General features: G+C 43.9%; 3 protein-coding genes across 6 annotated transcripts in view; 2 read left to right on the forward strand and 1 right to left on the reverse strand.

The window, feature by feature from the left end:
- The window catches only part of shroom2a (shroom family member 2a), a 105484-nt gene extending 99294 nt beyond the window's left edge, over window positions 1-6190 (forward strand). For 3 of the 4 annotated variants that reach the window (XM_084067270.1, XM_084067269.1, XM_084067271.1), the window contains exons 9-12: window positions 986-1606; window positions 2620-2782; window positions 3480-3752; window positions 5129-6190. In XM_084067270.1, coding sequence (XP_083923396.1) covers window positions 986-1606; window positions 2620-2782; window positions 3480-3752; window positions 5129-5401 — 1330 coding nt within the window. In that variant the 3' untranslated portion in view covers window positions 5402-6190. The remainder of the gene's footprint in view (window positions 1-985; window positions 1607-2619; window positions 2783-3479; window positions 3753-5128) is intronic. The other variant, XR_014601506.1, reaches the window with a different exon arrangement.
- Window positions 6191-10223: 4033 nt separating this feature from the next.
- cldn34a (claudin 34a) lies at window positions 10224-11722 on the forward strand (the record flags this gene model as incomplete). Its single annotated transcript, XM_084067987.1, has 2 exons — window positions 10224-10487; window positions 11215-11722. 2 exons carry the CDS (start codon window positions 10224-10226, stop codon window positions 11719-11721), a joined length of 771 nt encoding a protein of 256 aa, XP_083924113.1. The 3' UTR covers window position 11722.
- An 8760-nt stretch (window positions 11723-20482) lies between these two features.
- On the reverse strand, window positions 20483-22489 carry cldn33b (claudin 33b). The gene has a single exon (XM_084067272.1). It carries the CDS (start codon window positions 22261-22263, stop codon window positions 21592-21594), a length of 672 nt encoding a protein of 223 aa, XP_083923398.1. The 5' UTR covers window positions 22264-22489; the 3' UTR covers window positions 20483-21591.
- Window positions 22490-23857: the final 1368 nt, after the last annotated feature.

The raw sequence follows: 23857 nt of genomic DNA on the forward strand, positions 1-23857 counted from the left end.
AATAAATCGAGCATAACGGCCCGTAGCTGCTGCTACTTGTTGCAACGCTTTTATGCTGCAACGGCATACAAAGGATCTTATTGAGTGAGTCTGCATGTGAGTGCTATCAGAGAGCCAGACTAAATTAGAGAGGGGATCTTTATGGAGTTTTCTTGAAAAGGCTTTTCGCCGGCAATCTGGGAAAGTAAGACTTTTTTCTTTTTCTTACTTTTTTTTCTCCTCCCCCTGCCCTCGTCGCAACCCGCTCTATAAAACGTTACGTTAACCCATTTAGACTGGGAAAGAATCTGAGTCATTTTTTAGATTCCCTTGGCTATTAAAACATATATTTTTTGGAAATATTGTGGAAATATTGTTACAAATCTTCAAATATACAGTTTATTTTTTAAAGCGAACATTTTTTTTTAAATATTTTGTTCCAGGGACCTCCAAAGAAGCAAAGATTTGAGTGAAAAATGTTCGCTCCAAAAATACCAAAAATGTTCCAAAGTATGAAATAATGGTTATAGCTCAAATCTAAAATGACACAGTTATGCGTTCCCCGGTTTGAATGGGTTAAGAAGAAAATAATTGCCTCCTTATATTCATATATTCCTTGATTTGTAAATAATGGTTCTGGTCTGTAAGGGAGGGCAGTGTTACAGCGGAGTGGAGAGAGAGAGAGAGAGAGAGAGAGAGAGAGAGAGAGAGAGAGAGAGAGGATGTTCCAGTGGAAAGGATGGCATGTCATATGACTTTTAATCAGAGTCTGTGTATGGTTTAGAATAACTGTTCCTTAACTGCTCTCTCTCTCTCATGGAAAGAGACTCGGCATGGAGAAGGAGGAAGGGGGAATCTTCCCAGGATCTCTCTACTACCAGATCCATCGGTTGCACTCTTCTCTTGTGTGTGTTGACACCGTGTCCCCTCTCTCTCTCTCTCTCTCTCTCTCTCTATATATATCTCTCTCTCTCTATCTCTCTCTCTCTATGGTCTACCTCTCTAGGACGGACAGTGTGATGGAGAACAACGACAACAACAACAGGAGCAGCAGCGCGGTGAGGAAAGTTCCCATCAAGATCGTCCACTCCGAGAGTGTGTCCGAGAAGGAGAGCCGGCAGTATCTGTTACACAGCAGTGACGACGGCGTGGTGGTGGCCCCCCCGGCCATGGAATGCCAGCAGGGCGGCGTCCCCCCCAGCCCCGGGACGACGACAACGGCCCCCCTCCCCAGGCTGGGCGGCTCCGCCGAGCAGCAGGACTACTCCGTCTTTTGTGCCTACACCCGGCAGAGGGACCACCACCCCCAGAGCGGGGGGGACCCCCCCCTCCTCCTCCCGCCGCCGGACGCCAACGGAGACCACGCCAACAACGGGTCGGGTTTGGGTCTGGCGCTGTGCCAGGAGGACCAGAAGAGGGAGGAGCTGGTCAGAGACATCACGGTGAAGGACCGGTCCCTGGCCGACATCCTGGACCAGAGCAACATGATGACCACCATGGACCTGATGGAGGGCATCTTCCCCGGGGGGCAGCAGCTGCTGGAGGAAGCCCACCAGCATCATCATCATCATCACAATCACCACCAGCGCCGCAAGGCGGCCCCCAAGCAGACCCCCGCTGAGGACAGGTCAGCCACACCCTTATTCTCTACCTCCCAAAGTCCTCTGGGTTCATTTACATTAAATGTAACACTTGCCGAAAATAGCAGATCTACAAGCTCACAAATGTGTTGCGTTGCGGTGTTTTCGGTGTGCACGTCGGAGTATCACATCCAGCTCTTTTTTTTTTGTTAAAATATTTTTAAATGACATATTCTGATAGTAAGCATTGCTTAGTGCATAGAGTCTCTCCAGCTGTTTAGTAAACAGAAAATCATTTTTCAGGTTGGGATATCTATTTCAACCAATCAGCAGAGACTGAAACTCATACAGGATGAACTAGGGAAAGTTGAAGTGATGAAATAAATAGATGTGCAGACAAACACTCTAAAATGATTACTATCACAGTATAGAGCTTTAACCTTTTTAACAAAAAAGATCACTTTTACAGCACCTTTATTCTGTGCAATGCCCATTGTAAAAATGGACCCATGGGTCTGTGTTTAATCTTAGTTAAAACAACACTTTTTTCCCTTCATCTTTTTATCATTATTGTTATTAGCGTAATAATCTGATTTGTGTGTGAAGACACAGTTACAACACATTTCCATTCAGCTGGCTTACTTGTATGTTAGCTCAGCCACCTTGTGGCTGAATTATGAACTGCAAACTGAGTTGCAAATGAAACTGCTTAGTTTTAGTTAGTTTTAGTATTAGGTTTAGTTCTTTTTCATACTTTATTTGTCAGGTGCAGGATTCAAAAGGGTCAAAACAAGTATTGTATAATAATTCTTTCTTTTTTTTTAAATCAAGATTTCACATCAAACCCAAAATGCTTATACAAATAAAATGTACTAAAACTAAAACGAAGATCATTTTGACTGTAATTTTCTATTTCTTTTGTAAACGCACAATACAGTTTCAGTTAGTTATCGTTTGTTTGTTTTAATTATCGTTTTTATTTATGTCAGTTAACAAAAAGAAATGTTTTAATTTAGTTTTAGTTATTTTGTTAGTAACCTTGGTGTGTGTGTGTGATCAGGGAGGACGACAGCGTGTCGGCGGCCATGGGCGTGGTGACCAGCTCTACGTACTACAGCACGTCGGCCCCCAAGGCCGAGATGCTCATCAAGATGAAGGACATGCAGGAGGAAGAGGAGGAAGACTCTGAGGACGAGTTGGACGTCGACCTGGCCAACAAGAAGGTAAACAATCACAGTGGTTCCCACACTCTTACTTTTTTCTCTCTTAACCACTATTAATCCATTAAGACCGGGAACGCATCTGTGTCAAGATTTATTTGGGCTATTCAAAAATAGCAGATATACAAACTCATAGTGCAGCGCAATGAGCTTGTATATCTGCTATTTTTGAGTAGCCAAAGAAATCTTAAAATGACACAAGATGCGTTCCCGGATTGAATGGGTCAAACAACTGCTGCTGTCACCTTTGAAACACATTGCAGACATTGCATGCTACATAACACTGTTTAGTTTTTTCCTTGAGCTTGTTGATCCACTCAGCTGACATGATAACAGCAGGGAGGAACTCTCTGTCACGTGCCACGCCCAGTGGCTACTGTTTTGATCACGTGACACATGCTGCTATACCTCCCTTTTTAAAAGGCATGATGTCACTTAACATGTGGCTTTAGCCCATTTCGAGCTAAAACGCGTTCTAAATCCTGACCTAAGTTTTCTGAAAAACTTCAAATATTTATTCAAAAATTACAACAAATGTATGTTGCTATATACTGTATGTAGCAACAAGAACCCCAAAAGGTCAACGCTCAACGTTGTGAAACATTTCTGTCAGACAATCTCTGACCATTTCTGGAAATATACTTCATAATTCACACAATTAAGACTGCGCTTGTCTCGTTGTTTTTTGTCCTCCACGCAGCAAGAGCTGATGGACAGCCTGAGCAGGAAGCTGCAGGTCCTCCGTGAGGCCAGGGAGAGCCTCCAGGAGGACATCCTGGACAACAAGGCCCTGGGGGACGAGGTGGAGGCCACGGTGCAGGCGCTCTGCAAGCCCAACGAGCTGGACAAGTTCCGCATGTTCGTGGGCGACCTGGACAAGGTGGTGAGCCTGCTGCTGTCTCTGTCGGGGAGGCTGGCCCGCGTGGAGAACGCCCTCAACAGCCCCGACGAGGACACCACGCCCGAGGAGAGGGTGAGGCTTGTTTTTAACACAAATCCTAACTTATTCCCTGGCGCACAATATTCCGATGGGGGGTCTGCGGCCAACAGTGCTGATTTTGTCGACTAAAACCATGATATAAAATGTTTGTCGACTGCCTTTTTTCACTGACGAAAACTAAATAAAAACGAAATAGAAACTAAGCAAGGTGACTAAAACTAAGACTAAATATACTGACAATTTCGTCAACAAATAAAAACTAGACTAAAAAGTTAGTGAGGGACGAGTGGAGAAGAGATCCAGTAGAACTAAAAGACAAGTTATTTTATGTTTGGTTGAGCTTGGGTGTTGCGCTCTGAAAATAGCAGATCTACACAGCACGTCGCAGCGCGACGCGTTATGAGCTTGTAGATCGGCTATTTTCAGCAAGCAACCAAGTGTAAAATCAGGCATTACAACGCCATCAAAGCACCGCCAAATACACTTTTATGGATTAAATAAACTGTATTTAGTCGACGAAAACTAGACAAAAACTAAAACATTTCAGATGACTAAAATATGAAATATTTGACATATGAAATGTGGAGAGAGAGAGAGTAGGGGAATATATAACAGCTAATGGTCTGGCCAACCAGGAGCAAGGATTCTACACACAGGGTGTCAAAAACCCTGATTTAAACAGATTGATTTTCACCATGGAATATCATTTTTATCAGCCTGTTTTTACTACAGACATCCATAGAGACATGTCATTTCCTTAATATACAACGTAATAAAAATACAACATTATACAATACAATAAATACAACTTTTCGCACGACACCCCCAAGCTGCAGCGATGGAAGAGGGTCACAGATGCGGCTGGAACGGGAGCAGATTATAGGCTCTATGCACAGCAGCCATAATGGAAAGAAATTGGGCCTTGTTCTTACTTCCTTCACATGTGTTACCAATGATACTAATTAAGGCTCTGTTCCATTCTGGTCAAACAGAGTCAGGGTGCTGAAATTGTGCATGTTGGCTCACTGGAAACACTTGAGGGGGTTCCAAATGGCCCCTTACGGGTGTGTAACTCCGAGAGTGTACAAATGGAACCAAATGGACCCGTAAGGGTCCATTTGGTTCCATTTGTACACTCTCAGAGTTATGGGGGTCCTTGCAATTAAAAGGTTTGAGAACCACTGTGCTACACAAAATGGAACAGAGCCTTCATTAGTATCATTGGTAACACCTGTGAAGGGAGTGAGGAAGATGCCCTATTTCCTTCCAATATGGCTGCTGTGCATAGAGCCTACAATGTAACTTCATTTTGGAGGATCGATAGGGTCCTTGATTGTTTGAAATATGCTAGTGGCTGAAAAGAGGTTTGAGAACCACCGAGCTAACGCTTGTCGTCTCATGTCTCGCAGCGCACGCTGACGGACAAGCGGAAGCTGCTGATCCGGCAGCACGAGGACGCCAAGGAGCTGAAGGACAACCTGGACCGGCGGGAGGGCGTGGTCTACGACATCGTGGCCTCCTACCTGGACGAGGACGGCCTGGCCGACTACCAGCACTTTGTCAAGATGAAGTCGGCGCTCATCATCGAGCAGCGCAAGCTGGAGGACAAGATCAAACTGGGAGACGAGCAGCTCAAGTGTCTGATGGACAGTCTGCCCCTGGAGCAGAGACTGTCCCTCTGAGTCTGTCCCCCCCCTGTGGAGCAGAGACTGTCCCTCTGAGTCTGTCCCCCCTGTGGAGCAGAGACTGTCCCTGTAGAGGAGGGACCCGTACATGAAGAGTGGGCACCCCAGTACATAGTGGGACCCAGGAGAAGTGGGTGCTAAAATAGACTGGCACTTGGGAAGGACTGGGCACATGAAGTCTGAGGGTCGTTGACTCGTTTCAGACGGGGGAGCGGCTGACGCGCCTATGTGATTCATTTTCAATGAGAGGCGGGCGATTATTTGGGACGCATGGAGAACTTGAAGGGGCGGTGAGGCGAGCGGGCGCGGTCCCGTGAAATTGTCGCGCTCGTGCTGGTCTGTGCACACGCCTGTGGGCGGCAAGAGCTGGATTGTGGTGAGCTTTTTTTTCCCAAAAAAAGGTCCTCCGTGAGGACAAAACAACAATGATCCCGGTGCGATCCCCGCTGATCCGAGCGAGAACGCCCGCCGTCCGCCGCTCCCCGTCTGAAATGACCCTAAAGCATTTAAGCGTAAAGACTTACGTTTATTTTATGAAACGCTTAAACCCTCTATTCTTATTAAAACGGACCGGAGTTGCATTTGTACATGGACTGCTTTTTTCAATCAAGAAAAAGAAATGGCTCGCAACTCACTTTTATTCAGCAAAACCACAGCAAAGCAGCTTTGACTGCTTTTTTTTCTCCATCTACACCAAATCTCTTCACCAAAAATAGCCGATCTACAAGCTCACAACACGGATCGGCTGTACAATATGCTCCAGACGACCAGTATTCCCAAGGAGAGCCTCCCCCTCCTCCCAAAACAAAAATCCACAACAAAGTCTCTCAAGTGCCCAGTGTTCCGTGGAAGAAAAAAAAAAAAGTACCCAGTCTTCTCAAGTGCCCACTCTTCTGAACACTGAGGCAGCACCGCAGTGACCGCCGTTATTCTGATAACAACCCACCAGTTCTGACCGCCTAGCTGTACCGCACCGCACCGCTGTGGCCAGCGGAGGGAGACAGAGACTAGCAGCAGAACTAAAGAGAGACACTTTTTCTTTTTGGAAGGATGTTGGATTGTAATTCTGTGACTTTTGGCTTGGTCAGACTCATCTGAAACAGCTGTGTTCACCATCAATGGACAGAGGACCCCTAAACCCCTAAATCAGTGGTTGTCAAACTTTCTAATTTCAAGGAGAACCCCCAGTTTTTATATGCATATAAAAAGAAAACGTTTGATACCATTTTCTATCTCTACACTGTCAAATCCTAACTCTGAGAGTGTACAAATGGAACCAAATGGACCCTTGCAGGTCCATTTGGTTCCATTTGTACACTCTCAAGAGTTACAGAACCGTAACTTCCCAAGGACCACTTTTTTAGAACCACTGCCCTGAGTGACTTCCTTTTGCCCCGGTGCAGTTTGCCCTGGCGACAGCCTCTGTATGTATGACATGTTCAAGAATAATTCATTTTTTTCTTCTTTTTTTTTAGTAATTTATTATAGTGTTTTTTGAATCTGTACAGAGCGGGGACAGTATTTGATCCACAACTGATTTTTAGCATCCGTTTTAAACTGATATATGTGTGTGTGTATATATAGTCAACAATGAGCATCTGTCAACACTTATATCCATATTACAAAATGTATTTTTTTCTGAATTGATATTCCTTCTCAGTCCAGCATAATCGATAATTCAAATGAACCGGCCTAATATTTCATTGAATTAAGAGGTTTTTTTTATGCACATTTAATAATGCAGGGCTTTTTTTCTGACGAGCATTATGCATTAACCACTTCCAACTCAGCATATTTTTTTTAAATGCGAAAATAGCTGATCTACAAGCTCACAACGCGTTGCATATTTTCCAAAGTATACAGGGCTTAAAGAGGCAGTTCACCCACAAAGTTACTTTTTTCTTTAAATTACTCACCTCATTACTCACCCCGTGAAGCTTTGAAGTCAATTGTTTTTGTCGCATTCCTTATCCAAGATTCCAAACTGTAAATATAAATATAAGGCCAAGACAAAACTATATAAAACATCATTTATAAACTAATACGGTGTAATCCAAGGAGGCCTGAACTCTGGGTTATTATAACTGAATGTTTTAAATACTGTATAGTTTTGCTCTTGTTAAGCTTGGCCTCCTGTTTACTTCAGTTCATCAAATATTAGAATATCAATGAATTCAAGGCTTTATGGGGGGTGAGTAGTTGATAGGGAAAAAGTTAATTTTTGGGGATGAGCAACATCTTTACGTGGTTAAAATTGAGACTAGTGCAGCGTCTTTCAATAAAACTGTGGAACATTTAACTGATCGTATCAAAGAAAATCTTGCTCTGCTTCGATTTTTGAGAGAACTAGCACTTCAAATCCCATGATCTTCTCCCCCCAAGGGGGCACGCACACCGACACACACACACACACCATGTGGCGTTTTAATTCAGCTCTGTTATGCACATGCGAGCCAGACGGACCGCCCGGCGCGCGCAAAGACAAACAAAGGACTTCCCTTCACATGTTTTATGTTGACGGTGATAACAGGCCGTACGCATAAACTAGACGGGAGTATTGCTGCGTATTACATGAAACTATGTTTTACCTCTAGAAGGTTACGTTGTCCGTATATTGTTACTGGACGGTGTTTATGTTGCATGATGGTTTCAATGAATCCTCCGCTCTGTGAAAAGGGGCCTACTTAAAAGCACCTGCTTCTCAAATTATATCTGTGTCAGCTGCTGCGTTTTCCTTAAATGTTACCTTTTCCAAGACCTTTCTTTAACATTCCAGCTTGTTCGTACCTAAACTACACACCTACTTTCCACAGGCAAAAATAAATCAATAAATATCGACCCACTCTGGTTTATCAAATGAGTATAGGTTTTTTTTCTTTCTTTTTTAACACTATGGCAGTTGAACGAGTTTCAAGGGTGTTTGTTCCGAGGATGTTTTTTAAATGTGTTACAATTCCTCCCGCTTCACACGCACTGGCGCTCACGGCCCGGTATCAGTTTTTAATCAGCTGTACTGCTTTAGATCAAATAAAGAAGTCTGCTGAGATCTAGCGTTGGCGTCTTTGTCTGATTTTACAACCAAATGATGGGCTCATTCTGCAGTGTAACATATTAACCTTTCTCTAATCTAGAAGCCTTTTCCATGCTGCTCTCTGCTGACACTGTGGATATCAAGACTAAACGCTTATTTATGCTTCGTTGCGCGCTGGTATCGCGCACCGAAAATAGCCAATCTACAAGCTCTCAGCGCGTCGCTCTGCGACGCGCTGAGAGCTTGTAGATTGGCTATTTTCGGTGCGCGACACCTGTGAGCAACAAAGCATAACTCAGGCTAAAGTCTTGGGGGTCAAGGGTCGATTGGACTTTACTCCACAACAAGCTTCTACAGACAGACACACCCTTCAGAACAACTTAAAGAGCTATACCACTCACATCCCGTCAGAGATAGATGATGTCTAACAACATCTGCGGTCTCTAGAGAGGATTTGACTAAAAGGAACCAAATGTGAGTAAAAAAAAAAGACTTAATTACTTGTGAATTGCTTTGTTTTATTCCCTTGCTGTTTGGAAGATTGTAAACATGGCGGGTTAATGTTTAACCACAGCAGTGACTGTGTGTGTAAATGTATATCAACTCAAGATACTGCGCTGTAGTCGTACAGTTTATTCATTGTTAACATTTAGAATTTTCACCTTGGATAACGCTCAGAATTCCTGGGTAACGTCTGAAGGTAAACAGTGGTCTACTCTACAGTGATGTTGGTTGTGGGTTATGTCGAGGGCATTCTCATTATTTTGTCATTCAGACCCAGTAGTTGAGTGGGATTGCATGGGCTAAATATTCCTGTCACTAGCTCATGACTTCCATGCAGTAATGGAAAAAGTGCTCACATGTTTTACTTAAGTAAAAGTATCAATACTGCAATGTAGAAGTACAAGTAAAAGTCTGGTATTCAAACTTTACTTGAGTAAAAGTACAAAAGTATTGGTAGTTTTCAAATGTATAAAATGTGGAAAAATGGGGAAAAATCTTATTTTTTAATTGTAGTGGCGTAAAAGTACAATATTTGCCTCTGAGATGTAGTGGAGTAGAAGTAGAAGTAAGTTCAAGTACTGAAAATCGGAAATGCTCCAGTAAAGTAAAAATACCACAACATTGTACTTAATACAGTACTTGAGTAAATGTACTTTGTTACTTTACACCACTGATAAATACGTATGTAGCCAATAACACAGCCAATTTGTCTTGAGAGATACGCTATGGTGAACTGAAGGATAGTGTATGATTGACCGATTTGAGATACGGTTTCGACATACACGTATGGAAAAAGGGATCATTGCCAAATGGAATATTACCACATAATGAAATGCATATTGTATCCTGGGCAGATATCTGCATAGCTCAGCTAATACTTTTGGATTTATCATGGTCCAAGTTATAAGTTATACGTTTTTCTGGTAGTCCCTGTTCTGCACTTACTGATAGCAGGTAGACTGATGTGAGGCTCTGGTTTAGCGATTATTCTATCGCTTAATTTATCAATTAATCGAATCATGGAGAAGTGCATGTTGTATATATATCAACGAATCAACACAATGCAAAGACATTTATTATTTCATTAAAATGTATGCTTTTTAATATTCAATTCAACTGCCGCACCCCGTGTTCTGGTTGTGTTTTCAGCACTCGTTGATGATGGAGTCAACGCTGTCACCTTGAGCAGTTAGCAGACGAGTCCCCCCCCCCCCCCCCCCCCCTCCTCCTCTCAGACGCTAGGACCCCCCCCCCCCCCCCCCCCCCCCCAGTATGACAGACAGGATGAAGTACGTGGCGCACACGGCACATCTGCAGTTCACGGGTCTGGTGCTGGGGTGCATAGGCTGGATCCTGACCATAACCACGGCCGGCCTGAACACCTGGAGGCTGTGGTACGTGGCCGACACGTCCATCGTGTCCTCCGGCCAGGCATGGGTGGGCATCTGGCGGGCCTGCTTCTACAGCCACGCCATGGGCCGCTTCGAGACCTGCCGGGCCATCGGCATCGCCGACGCCTTCGTTCCGGCGGAGATCCGTGCCTCCCAGGTCAGTGGTGTAAAGTAATTAAGTACATTTACTCTGGTGTTTTTGAGTTAGGTGTTAGTGACCATTGTCCGGTTGGGTGACCAGAGGTCCTTGAAAATCAAATCACTTCCATCCTTAGGTAGTTTCAGGGAAATGATTTCCAACATTTTTGTTCAGGATTGTAACTGCTTTATTTAATTCATTGATTATCATATATATGTTCTAGTTCTTTGACTATTTTAGTTTTTGAGTTCTTTCTGTGTTCTGATTCATGTATTTATTGCTGTATGTGAATGTCTATTACTGTTGAATTACTGTGTTCTGTATCTCGGCTACATTGAAAATGAGGGCCTGCCCCTCAACTGTACTCCGAGCTGAAATAAAGGTTATGATGATACTCAAGTAATGTACTTAAGTACAATTTTGAGGTTCTTTTACTTTACTACAATTATTTGAAAACTTTAGTTCCTAGTTCCTTTGTAGATTTTGATTATTATTACAAAACACACCCCAACCACTTCAGCCCTATATTTATTTAGCTATTTGAAAATAACTGCTATTTTCAAAAGATGCATGCATTTGAAAATGTGGGAAATGGGACATTCTGCATAATGAGTACTTTCCACTTTTGGTACTTTAAGTACATACATTTTGTTGACAATACTTTTGTACTTTTACTCAAGTAAATTTTGAATTCCGGACTTTTACTTGTGAAAAAATGTGAGTACTTTTTCCACCACTGTCCCAGGTGCTGGTGATGGTGGCGGTGCTGTGCGGCCTGGCGGCCAACGTCACGGGCGCCGTGGCCATGCGGAGCGTCTACTTCTCGGTGGACGCGGACAAGAGGGACGGACGGGTGTTCTCGGCGGCCGGGTTCCTCCACGTGCTGAGCGCCGTGTGCCTCGTGGTGCCGCTGGCCTGGAACGTCAGCTCCGTGCTGACGGGGGCCACCATCCACTTCCCCCCCGAGTTCTGTCTGCCCTCCGCCCCCCAGTGGCAGGAGGTGGGCTCGGCCATCGGGGTGGGTTTTTTCGCCTCGGCCCTGCTCCTCGCCTGCGGGACCACCCTCCTGTGCTACAGGTTCCCCAAGGAGGAGAGCTCCTCCCCCGCAGGGGGGCCGGAGGCGGCGGCAACCACGGACCCCCCCCAGGACCCCCTCCACGGCCCGTGGACGATGTCGACGTTGTCGGCGAACGTGGAGGACGGCGATCGCCACGGCAAAGATAATCCTGCGTTCCATGCTGAGGAGGAATAGTAAGAGCATAGATGCAATGGACAAACAAGGGGGTCCTGGGGGTCCTCAGGGGGTCCAAGGGGGTCCTCAGAGTTACTACAGGGGGTCCGCCAAATCTTTGTGTTATATGATTTTTTTTTTTTTTACCTTAACCACTTGAACCCTGGCATTTAGCCCCTTTAGCCAAAAATAGCAGATCTACAAGCTCACAACGCCTCGCGCTGCGAGGCGTTGTGAGCTTGTAGATCGGCTATTTTCGGCAAAGAGGTCTAGGTGTAGAGGGGAAAAAAAGAGCAGACCAAGTAAACAAAAAAAGTTTAATCTGAAACACAATCTTTTTTATACTATAGAGGGGGTCCCTGCTTCATCTCTCTCTCGGCTAGGAGGTCCTTGACTTGAAAACGTTGAAGACCCCTGCTTTACCACGTGAACCCTGGTATCCCTTTTCTGGACATAATAGGCGAACATTTAGCAAAAATAACAGATCTACAAGCTGACAACGCCTTGTATCGCTACATGATGTTAGCTTGCAGATCGGCTATGTTCGCTGAAGGAACAAAGGAGGGTGCCAAGTAGAAATATCTCTCTCATTTTTGGGAGAATTGGTAAGAACAAAGGTGTTCAAAGTTAAATACCACCGAATCTCACCTGGTGAAATGAGTTATACTTGAGGACACTGACATTACAATGCAACTCAAACCAACAATAGAGCAACAGACTAAATTATATTGAAGACATCATGGTCTCCTGTTTTAGTTGCTTAACTTTACAAATATCAACTTAATTGTTCAGAAAGTCTTTCCATAAAAAGGAACTTATGAATTGGTATTTGGAAAACGGTACTCCCTGCAACTTGTCTCATGATGTATACATTGTATGTAGATGATTTTTGACACAATCAAGTATTAAGTTTGGATTATATTTTGAACATTAGAAAGGCATTATGACCATAACATAAAAAGGTCAGATGTATACAGTGTAACGGCGCATCATAATAAATATTATATTCATGTGAAAATAACATCCTTATCTGTCAGTATACTCGTTAACGTGTCATCTCCACCTGCTAACCTTTCTGGATAATATGCTACAATCTAAGGCTGCAACTATCCATTACATTTTGATCGATCAAATAATTGAGAAGAGCATTTTTCCCCCTGTTTTTTTTTCTGTTACATCAACAAATTGATGAATTACTTAAGCCCTAATTTAAACTTTGTTGCACAACGGTATCGTGAAAGAAATCGTGATAATAGTGAGGTTGTGGCCCAGACGGTTGGCGTAACCGTCTGGGCACCTAGGCTGGTAATCCAGCCTGACAGCGTGTTGCGGGTTCGACTCCCGATCCCGACGGCCTTTGCTGCATGTCACTCCCCATCTATCTCTCCCCGTCAGCCTACTGTCAATAAAGGCATAAAAGTCAAAAGAAAATCGAAAAACATAAAATACAAAATTGTGAGGTTGTGAACTTGTAGATGTGCTACTTTCACAATTGTTAAATTTGAGAAAGTCATAACCTATTATAACATGCCCCCAAAAGGGGATCAATTATTAATGAAAGCAATATTTTATTAAATTACCAATTATCTGTAATATTTTAATAATTGATTACATCGATTAGTTGAATTAACTGTTGCACCCCGACTACAATCCTGTAGCATGTTGAACACCAGCCATCGTATCTGTATCTGATGTTATCTATAGTTCCATCTAATCTTATCTTCCAGTTCCATCTCAGATGATAAATCTGACCACTGTGGTCATACTGTTGGGTGTGAAATGCTGAGGTGTGGGCTTCCTCAGACCTCGTGAGGTGGGGTCTTAATAGGGGTCCCGGGCGGGCGGTGTTGGTCATGTGACGTGGGTAGGAGGCTTGACGTCCACAGCAGGCATGTGAGTTTAGAGAGAGGGCTGCCTCGCCTCACAGCGCTGATTGTTGCCATGCAGGGACAGGCGCGCGCACACACACACACACACACACACACACACACACACACACACACACACACACACACACACACACACATACAAGTGCAAGTACACACGCTGGCTTGGTGGCCCTTGGGGCGGCTCCTCTGTGGGGGCGGCTGGCTGAACAAAAGGCCTCCTCTTCAGTGGAGCATGGCTCTTTGTCAGCAACACAAGGCTCACAAGTGGATGAGATGACACACAGACCTGCTCTGCCGCGCTGCACTTCAGGAACAACTGTGGTGCAACAGGCACAACAGACCTGAAAAAGCAACACAGGAACACACCTACAGTATGTAGTAGTGAGGTGTGTACACACACACACACACACACACACACACACACACACACACACACACACACACACACACACACACACACACACACTTGTAGATTCCATGCATTTAACGGTGCAGTAAGTGAATTTCTTACAGTCAAAACAAGTGTTTTAAGTAGCTCTATATTCTGATAGCAACAGTGGTGTGTTCTTAAGCAATATTACACGAGAGGGTGTGCTTTACCGTCATTATTGGCACGCCAGTGATGCGGTCAGGAACGAGGCGAAGCCGAGTTCCGCGAGCATCACTGAAGTGCCAATAATGTAAGGTAAAGCACACCCTCGAGTGTAATATTGCGATTATACAACAGTTACCAACAAAACACATCCAAATGTATTCATATTGTGGGGCAATTAATAATAAAAATGTTTCGCTATTGTCCGTTTCCCTGTAAAGAAAATACTTTTTGACTGAGAGACATTAAATAGTCCCTGTAGGCTGTAGCAGTGCTTTGAGTTTGAGGCACCGTCTCATCAACACAGCTGAGCTATCAATGCTTGCGCAGTGGAATGAATTCCAGTAGGCTATATGCTCCGTCGTACGACCGTGTCACGTAGCCAAAATAACTGATCTACAAGCTGACAACGTGTCGCGATGGCGACGCGTTGTGAACTTGTAGATCGGCTATTTTCGCCATGCGATACCTTCGTACGATAAAGTATAACATACACTGGACTGTTAACGAAATGGTAGTAATTTTACTTTACACAGGAGGATATTTATAACCTTCTAACCATTGATCAACCGTAAGTCCACCAAATAAGTCAAAATTAACATAGTCCTTTGCATAGCTGTTTGTTCTCCGGTGGCGGCGGTGGGTCAGGCTACTGTCTGTTTGTTTTCCTACCGTGGGACAGCGTGACTTCACAGCACAGCTGTGCCATATATGGTCTAATCAGGTGCGGACGACTGCAGTGCGGAGTGATTTATTAATGTGATTAGGCCCGTGCTATGATGCTGGTTTGAAGCACGGCTAGAAAGCTATTTCAACCAATCAGATTGCTTGGTCGGAACTACCTGTTGTATAATAGGTTTTTTCGGAGGGCATACGATATGCTCGACATATGCTCGGTATGCTCATGGTTAAGCTTGTGTGTGGTCAATGGATGAAATGGTTAGTAGAGAGGGCTATGCTTTTTTCCCCAAAATAAATCACACCCAGTGTGAAGAGAGTGGTGCCTGTGATGAGTGAATGTGTAACTGGTTGCATCCTTGTGTTGCAATCAGCTGCAGCTGTTGAGGCCATGCTCAAACATACGGACGGACAGACACACACACACACACACAGTCAAATGTAGGAGCGGTTGGCACCACTCAAAAATCTGCACATTACACTACGTATATAGCGTAACACGGTAGAAAAAAAACACTGAATAGCAATCATTTTGATATAGAGTGTTTGTTCAGTAACAGGGCTCTCTCCTTCTCTCCAGCTCTTTGAAGAAACTACATTTTCAGGTCAGGATACCAATTTTACAGTTTTTTTTTCCTGTTTATCAAACAGAAACAGGGACACCCCTGTTACTGAACAAACACTCTATAGCAATGATTACTATCTGAAGAACTTTAACCTTTTAACTAAAAGCTTTTTGTTTTAACCAAAAACTATATAGGCCTAGAAATAATACTTTGTTGACCTGAGTCCTTAGGGGTCTCTAGATGGTCTTGCTCCATGTTTCCACTACTACATCAAATCTCTTTGCTGAAAAAAGCAGTTCTACAAGCTTGTAGATCAGCTATTTTAGCCCGAATGTCTCAGAATAGGGACATCGGAGTTCATGTAGTTAATAGAACCATGGTTTCAGCAGGCAGTGCTGCTTTAATCAGGGTTACACATCATTGGACAGATAACAGATACTAGCTGTGAACTGCTCTTATGGTTTATCTGTAGCGTTTCACTTTATGAGCAGAGGATAAGAGGGAAAGGCTGTGAACACAGAGCCGCCACAGGCATCGGCTGATTGAATTCAGATGCCATATAGATTATGTTTACGTTCTGCTCGTTAACAGAGCCCTGAATGGGTCGGTCAGTATAACATGGTGTTCTGTGGTCCAGAGCGATGCCAGGCCCAGGGGAACCGACGGAACCGCTGGTGTTCTTATTAGTGGATCATCATGTTCCACCATCATGCCCTGAGATGACTGGAATCATCATCACACCGATCAGTGGTGTGAAGCAGAGACCTGTGGGCCGTGAGGGGTATTGCAAGTGGGCCCTCAAATAATTGCCAAAATACTAAGATTTTAATAATCTACAAAAAAAATTGTCATGGTATTTTTTTCTTTAAAACCTTTCTTGTGATACCAATAAATATGAACTACAGTATACTATGTCAAATATACTACGGTGTGTTAGTTCTGTTGATCCAAATGTAATTTTGTCCAATCTGTATGGTAGAGTGTGTTAATACAATATACCTTATACAATCTGTATGGTAGAGTGTGTTAATACAATATACCTTATACAATCTGTATGGTAGAGTATGTTAATACAATATAGTAACTTATACAATCTGTATGGTAGAGTATGTTAATACAATATAGTAACTTATACAATCTGTATGGTAGAGTATGTTAATACAATATACCTTATACAATCTGTATGGTAGAGTGTGTTAATACAATATAGTAACTTATACAATCTGTATGGTAGAGTATGTTAATACAATATACCTTATACAATCTGTATGGTAGAGTGTGTTAATACAATATAGTAACTTATACAATCTGTATGGTAGAGTATGTTAATACAATATACCTTATACAATCTGTATGGTAGAGTATGTTAATACAATATAGTAACTTATACAATCTGTATGGTAGAGTGTGTTAATACAATATAGTAACTTATACAATCTGTATGGTAGAGTGTGTTAATACAATATAGTAACTTATACAATCTGTATGGTAGAGTATATAATAACAATATCATTTTGTCTCCCGGCTCTTCTATTGAGACATTTAGATCGTGTCAAAGGTCATGTCTCACCTAGACACAGGAACTGACACGAAGTTTGACCTGATGGTCAAGATTCAATTTATGAGCAAGCAGGCAGGCTCTATTAGCTCAATGATAAAAAATATCAGCACTTGTGCAGGAAACCGGGTTCAAATCCGGTGTAGAAGAGGAAAGTTACATAGTGCAGCTTTAAGCAAACAAAAAAATCAGAGTAATTCTTCCCCTACGTTCCCGGTTGCCCTGAGGTGATTGGAATCATCCCAGTGATAAACAGGAGATAGAGACAGATGACTATCTAGTGTCACCAACACTTGACACACCTGTGACAAAGTGTTTCAGAGCAAAGAGTGGGACAAGATAGTGTTGTCAGTCTGCTGTCAGATTTCAACATCAATGTGTGTGTGTGTGTGTGTGTGTGTGTGTGTGTGTGTGTGTGTGTGTGTGTGTGTGTGTGTGTGTGTGTGTGTGTGTGTGTGTGTGTGTGTGTGTGTGTGTGTGTGTGTGTGTGTGTGTTGACACAGATATCTGATATGATAGATAATGACTCACAAGACATTAGAGATTACCCCCATTCATTCAGATGGGAACATTTTTGATGACATGGTCTGATGGTCATTGTGCCAGTGTTGATTTCGTCGACTAAAACTGTGACGGAAATGACTACCTTCTTTCACTGACGAAAACGTAATAAAACCGAAATAATAACTAAGCTACGATGACTACAACTAAGACTAAATATATTGACAATTTCGTCAACAAATAAAAACTAGACTAAAATGTCAGGGAGGGACGAGTGGAGAAGAGATCCAGTAGAACTAAAAGACAAGTCATCTTATGTTTGGTTGCGCTCGGGTAACCTGACGCTACCAGATCCAAGAAGCTTGCTCCACACATTTGTTTCACAGCTTATTACTCAATACCGCCCCATCTGGCAGGGTCAGGTTAGCGCTCGGGTGTTGCGCTCTGAAATAAATAGCAGATCTACAATTGTTGTACAATTGCCGAATTGTTTTTGGATGATGTCAGGGCTCCCTTCGTCCATTTTTTATGGGGTCATCTCATAAAACTATAGTATGTGTATCTGTACCTGCTCTTTAAGCTCTTACTAACTCAAGGCCAAGCTTTGAACTCTGGCTCTCATCGTATCAGCTCCTGAAGCAATCCAACATTCCAAACCCTGATAAAAGTCCAATTACAGAAACCACTTCTATACACAGTCATTTCCAGAGAGCACCATTCATATTCATAATGTTTAGACCACTTTCCTCCACGTCAATTTACTTATCGAGCCATCAGGGTAGTTAGGCGTGTTTACAGTATACATAATGCAGTTTTAATGAGAAGAAACACATGTCATTTCCTCGGCTCCTGGTAATCGCCGGGATCATCTCTGTATCATTAAGGCCAGTGGTGGAAAGTAACTGAGTACATTTACTTAAGTACTGTACTTAAGTACAATTTTGAGGTATTTGTACTTTACTTGAGTATTTCCAACTTCCAATACTTCTACTTCTACTTCACTACATCTCGGATCCAAATATTGTACTTTTATTCCACAACATTTATTTGAAAACTTTTCGCCCTGCAGGCCACCAGCCTGCAGGGCGTCAGAACTCCTTAGAGAAGTTGAATTAATTGAATTGAATTCTTTATTCCTTTTTATTTTGGTGACGCCCATTCCTACCTGTCCTGCACCTCTCCTGTGTTTCATTCTCACTGGCGTTGCTGCCTTTAACACCTGAATTTACCCACAGCAATCAATAAAGCTTTATCTTATCTATGAACCATATATAACGTCTTTATTCTGGGCTTGTCATAATACGTGAACATTCTGGGAAAACAGCCGAACATTTGGTGAAAATAGCCGATCTGCGCATTGTAACACAGTGTGAGCTTGCAGAGAGAAATATATTTGGTTTGGAGGGACAAAAGGAGGGGGCCAAGTACAGACCCCTAGGCGGTCAACATAGAATATAGGGTTTAAGTGGATAACACAACAGGATATGATGCTACTATTACTACTTTTAAAATGACCAGCTCAACAAGATCTACCCCAAAAAATGATTATCCCATTGCTGAAACAAATTACCTGAGGGGGCTTTGGAATAGCCCTTCGAAATGGAGGGGGGAGCTGTATGGAAGTGGTAGGTTTTGGGTTCTTTACCTTGCACATTTTATATAACACTCTTGAAAACAAAGCATTGCATTGCCTAATATAGAAGCTCTGAAGGTAGCTGACAGGCCCTTCTTGATGTCAATCTATCAAGTCACCGTAATCCAAGTGGATATATATATATATATTTTTAGGGGCATATCATGTGGTCTACTGGTAGATCGCGATCTACCTTTGGGGGCACCCCTGCTGTAGAGCATCTCAAGGAGGTTGTGCTATTGTGATAACAGATCATTACTGTATGTCTCGTTAACATCATGGCATATGAGTCTGTTCTGTTACATAAAGACCAACATCCTCATCATCATCATCATCATCATCCTCCTCATCATCATCATTAAGTGAACATTTGTGAAGCATTAAGGCCACTGGAAACGCTAGTCAAAAGCTCACTGTTCCACCATGCAGTCCACCTGTGTGGCCAGGTAAACATCAGAGATTTTTTTGTTGTTGTTTTGGGGGCGCATAAAATTCAACACCAACGACTCTGTCATTTGGTCAAAGCCAGGGGGCCGCGGCCGGGGGCCCAACCTGTTGTACATTCTTCACAGAGCACGCTGCCCCATTAGAGCAGTCATTAAACTGAGATTAGCAGGAAATCTGGTGGAATTAGACTCAAACTGTGCCTCCGACGCAGCAGATAACACCCTCGCCTCGACCCTGACCCCCATGTGGGCTGTTCTCTGTGGCCCTGCTCAGCACACTAACCTAACAGAGACACAACATCACAATGTGTCATTTGAAATGAGAAAGGAAAAAGTGACAACAATGGTGGTTATAGGATGTTTTGAAGCTCAACATAAAAGTTGATTCTTGAACCGATCTGACCATTACTTAAAGGGATAGTTCACCCCCAAAATTACTTTTTATCCATCGATTAGTCACCACATGGAGACTTGAATTCATGGATATTTTTTCAGTTTTTGTCGCATTCCTAAGACAATAATTTGATGACTGGCAGCTGTTCTGGTAGGAGACACAAAGAGACTCCTTTGTATCTCCTACCGGAACCGTTGCCTACCGGTCCGCTGGTCATCAAATTATTGGCTTAAGAATGTGACAAAAACAAAAGAATATCCATGAATTCAAGTCTCCATGGTGTGACTAATCCATAGAAAAAAAGTCATTTTCAACTATCCCTTTAAGAGACCATTAAGAGACCAACATGTTTATTGTTAATTTATTTCTAGATAGATATCTCTTGCACACTCTTGGAAATTAAAATATAAATAGGTAAATAGATAAGCAGGCAGACAGACAGACAGACAGACAGATACAAAATTAAATATAAATAAAATACATTTAAATAAATGTAAAAATAAATAAATAAACAGGAGACACCAATCAATCTTATATCAATACATCTCTTTATATGAATTGTTTGAATATGCTGCTGTACAACACAGCACACAGAACATGCTCGAACAGGTGTGATTGTGCCATTATAGCGTATATAAATGAGTTGATCTCTATACCTCTTGACATTCACTATAGAACTTAACCACCTAAACCCTCTGTGCTTAGTAAAACGGACCTGAGTTGGCTTTGTACTCGGTCGGCTCTTGTTCCATTGTACAGCAAATCTCTTCACCAGAAATGGCAGATCTACAAGCTCAAAACGCGTTTCTGGCGGATGTTCCCCCCAGCCAGGGGCGTGAGGGTTCACGTGATTAAGAGTCACAGCATTGTGTAACAGGTGTGTCATGGAAAGCTTCTACCTGATGGAACATAAATTCACTGAACAGATGCTAGAGCTATGTCACATTATCAAAAAATAAAGCTTTTCTTTTTTTAATATAAACACAATTTCAAACGTGTTTGTTTCTGTTGGTCCACTGTGCAGTTTTGTTCTTTTTCCTAGTTTGATTATGGAAGTGAAGTTGATTTACTCCACCAAATGTTTGCGTAATAATTTAACAATATTTCCTTTAGCACGGCTACAATATACAGTACAATCTCCATTGTTAAAGGGATAGTTCACCCAAAAAAAATGCCTTTTTTTCAATGGATTAGTCACCCCATGGAGACTTGAATTCATGGACCAGTAGGCAGCGGTTCCGGTAGGAGAGACAAAGGAGACTCTTTGTGTCTCGTACCGGAACCGCTGCCGGTCATCAAATTATTGGCTTAGGAATGCGACAAAAACAAAAAAATAGTCTCCATAGAGTGACTAATCGATAGAGAAAAAGTCATTTTAGGGGTGAACTATCCCTTTTAAGGCATCATGAAAGTCTTTGGCGTGAAACCACGTTTGTGGTTTTAAAAGCAGTTTGAAGTGCAGGCTGAGTGCTACGGATGATTGTGTTTTTGTGTCTGTCGGACTCTTCATTGTTAAATCATCCACAAAACTCTCTCTCTCTCTCTCTCTCTCTCTCTCTCTCTCTCTCTCTCTCTCTCTCTCTCTCTCTCTCTCTGTCACACATAATGTCTCTCTCTCCCTCTCTCTCTCTCTGTCACACATACTCAGAGCGTTTCTTGGTGGTTGACATATCACTGATCCTCCTGACCTGGTAGGTGGGCTGCAGCCCGGGGGGCTGGGGGGGGTCTACTGTCTGTGAACACAGGCCCGAGGTGACCAGGAGGAGCCCGGCCACCACGAGGAGAAAGCCCCCGACCCAGCCGCAGAACAGCGCGTCCCCAAACTCCCAGCGGGGGACCACCTCGGGCAGGGACTCGTCGAAGAACTGCATGACGGTGATGTGGGCCACGTAGGACACGGGGAACAGGCAGAGGACCCCCGACAGCATCCCGCACACCCCCCCGGAGATGGTTAGGATCCTCTTGGTCCGACGGCCCCCCTGTCCCTTGCAGCTGTTGACCAGGCTGAGGCCCGGGATGGCCAGCAGGACCCCCAGCAGGCCCACCGCCAGCGACACGCACATCAGGATGCGCGCCAGCTTGATGTCGCGCGACAGGCCCAGCATGCCGTCGTACGCCCGGCACTCCATGCCGCCGTCCTGCACCACGCATGTCTCCCACAGGCCCTGCTCATAGCTCTCGATGGCCAGCAGCTGGGTGGACATGGTCAGCCACTGCGGCATCAGGGTGGTGGCCAGCGCGCACAGCCACGCTCCCATGTACAGCAGCATGCCCAGGAGCTGCAGCGCACCGGCGCACGCGTCCATCTCGCACCCCCCCTCCTGGACTCCTCTATGTGCTGGATTGGACCCCCAACAAGAGGTCTCTCCTCAGCCTAGACAGTGCCTCCTTCCTCCTCTGTGGTAACGTCCAGACCGTGACTTCAGCCTCCTCAGAAGAAACACCTGCAGAACCAGAGCAGCATGCAGGGCTCTCTCTCTCTCTCTCTCTCTCTCTCTCTCTCTCTCTCTCTCTCTCTCTCTGTCTCTCTCTCTCTCTCTCTCTCTCTCTCTCTCTCTCTGTCTCTCTCTCTCTCTCTGTCTCTCTCTCTCTCTCTCTCTCTCTCTCTCTCTCTCTCTCTCTCTCTCTCTCTCTCTCTCTCTCTCTCTCTCTCTCTCTCTCTCTCTCTCTCTCTCTCTCTCTCTCTGTGTCTCTCCCTCTCTCTCTCTCGCTCGGAGCCGCTTCACAAACCAGCTCCTACTTCACAGTAGAACACATACACACACACACCATCTGTGGCGGGAGAGGAGAGGAGAGGTGCTCATTGTTGGGCCCCTCCTCCTTTTGTGGTGGTCCTCCTGCTATCGCTGCCGTGCCAACGGGGAGGCGGGGGGGGGGGGGCAGGAGGCAGCGACGCTCAGCGTTCCGTCGAATCACATCTCAGGTCGCTGGGGGTCGCAACAGAACACAAGACAGGATATCATCTTTATGCAGACAGCTGCCGGCTATGGGACGTCCCACTCCTCATCTGTCATCATGATTTACTGCATTTCCCACCCGTCTATAGTGTCAGGGTCTTTAGCCCTGTGATTTTCAAAGATTCCATCGTTTGGTTTCTTTTGTTATAATAATCGTTTGGTATATCCTTTTTCTATTCTAACTCGTGGCACGATTAAACTAATTGATTCGCATTATGTGGGGAACAAAAACAATGTGACGCCAACGGGAACCAACCACCGGAACCACGGTTATTGTTTTCCTTTTTTCTAAACTGGATCACACGGCTAGTTTTAGAACGAATACCAGGCTTTGCTCCAAGGTGGAAATTCTGGTGACGCGAGGTTACTGCTTTAGTAAACTCCCAAATTCTGAAGGGCAGTACAGTGAACAGTACAGTGAGGCAGGTAACCAAAGGTTGTTTACACTGTCATTTCCAGAATGCCAGGCTCAACAGGCTGAAATAAGCCTCCCACAGGCTCAGCCTTCTTATCTCTGTTTGCCCAAATCTTGCCCCCCAACAGAGAACCCTAATGATTTTATTATTTCACTGGGGAGTCCTTGATGTTTACATTCCACAGTTGGGACTGAATCTTCCATTTAACAGTACTTAGCTACTAGTACAAACACTTTGCACTACCAAGAAAAATGTCCTCACCGAGGGTTCAAAACACGGACATCAGTGAATCCCTGCTAATACAACTCTCTGAAGGTCATGAAATGTGCAGCCTGTATTGTTATGTTTTTTTGTTGTTGATTTTTTACAGGGAGATAATAATGCATAATGGGGCGGTAGTGCCTCAGGGGTAGAGTGGCCGGTAGAGCAGCCGGATGTCAACCGCAAGGTTCCCAGTTCGATACCGGGCTCCCCCAGAGTTAGTGTCGAAGTGTGACAAGACCGTGAGCATGCCGCTGAACCCCTAA

The sequence above is a fragment of the Gymnoscopelus microlampas genome, assembly GCF_963454915.1.
Source record: "Gymnoscopelus microlampas genome assembly, chromosome: 9".
NCBI lineage: Eukaryota > Metazoa > Chordata > Actinopteri > Myctophiformes > Myctophidae > Gymnoscopelus > Gymnoscopelus microlampas.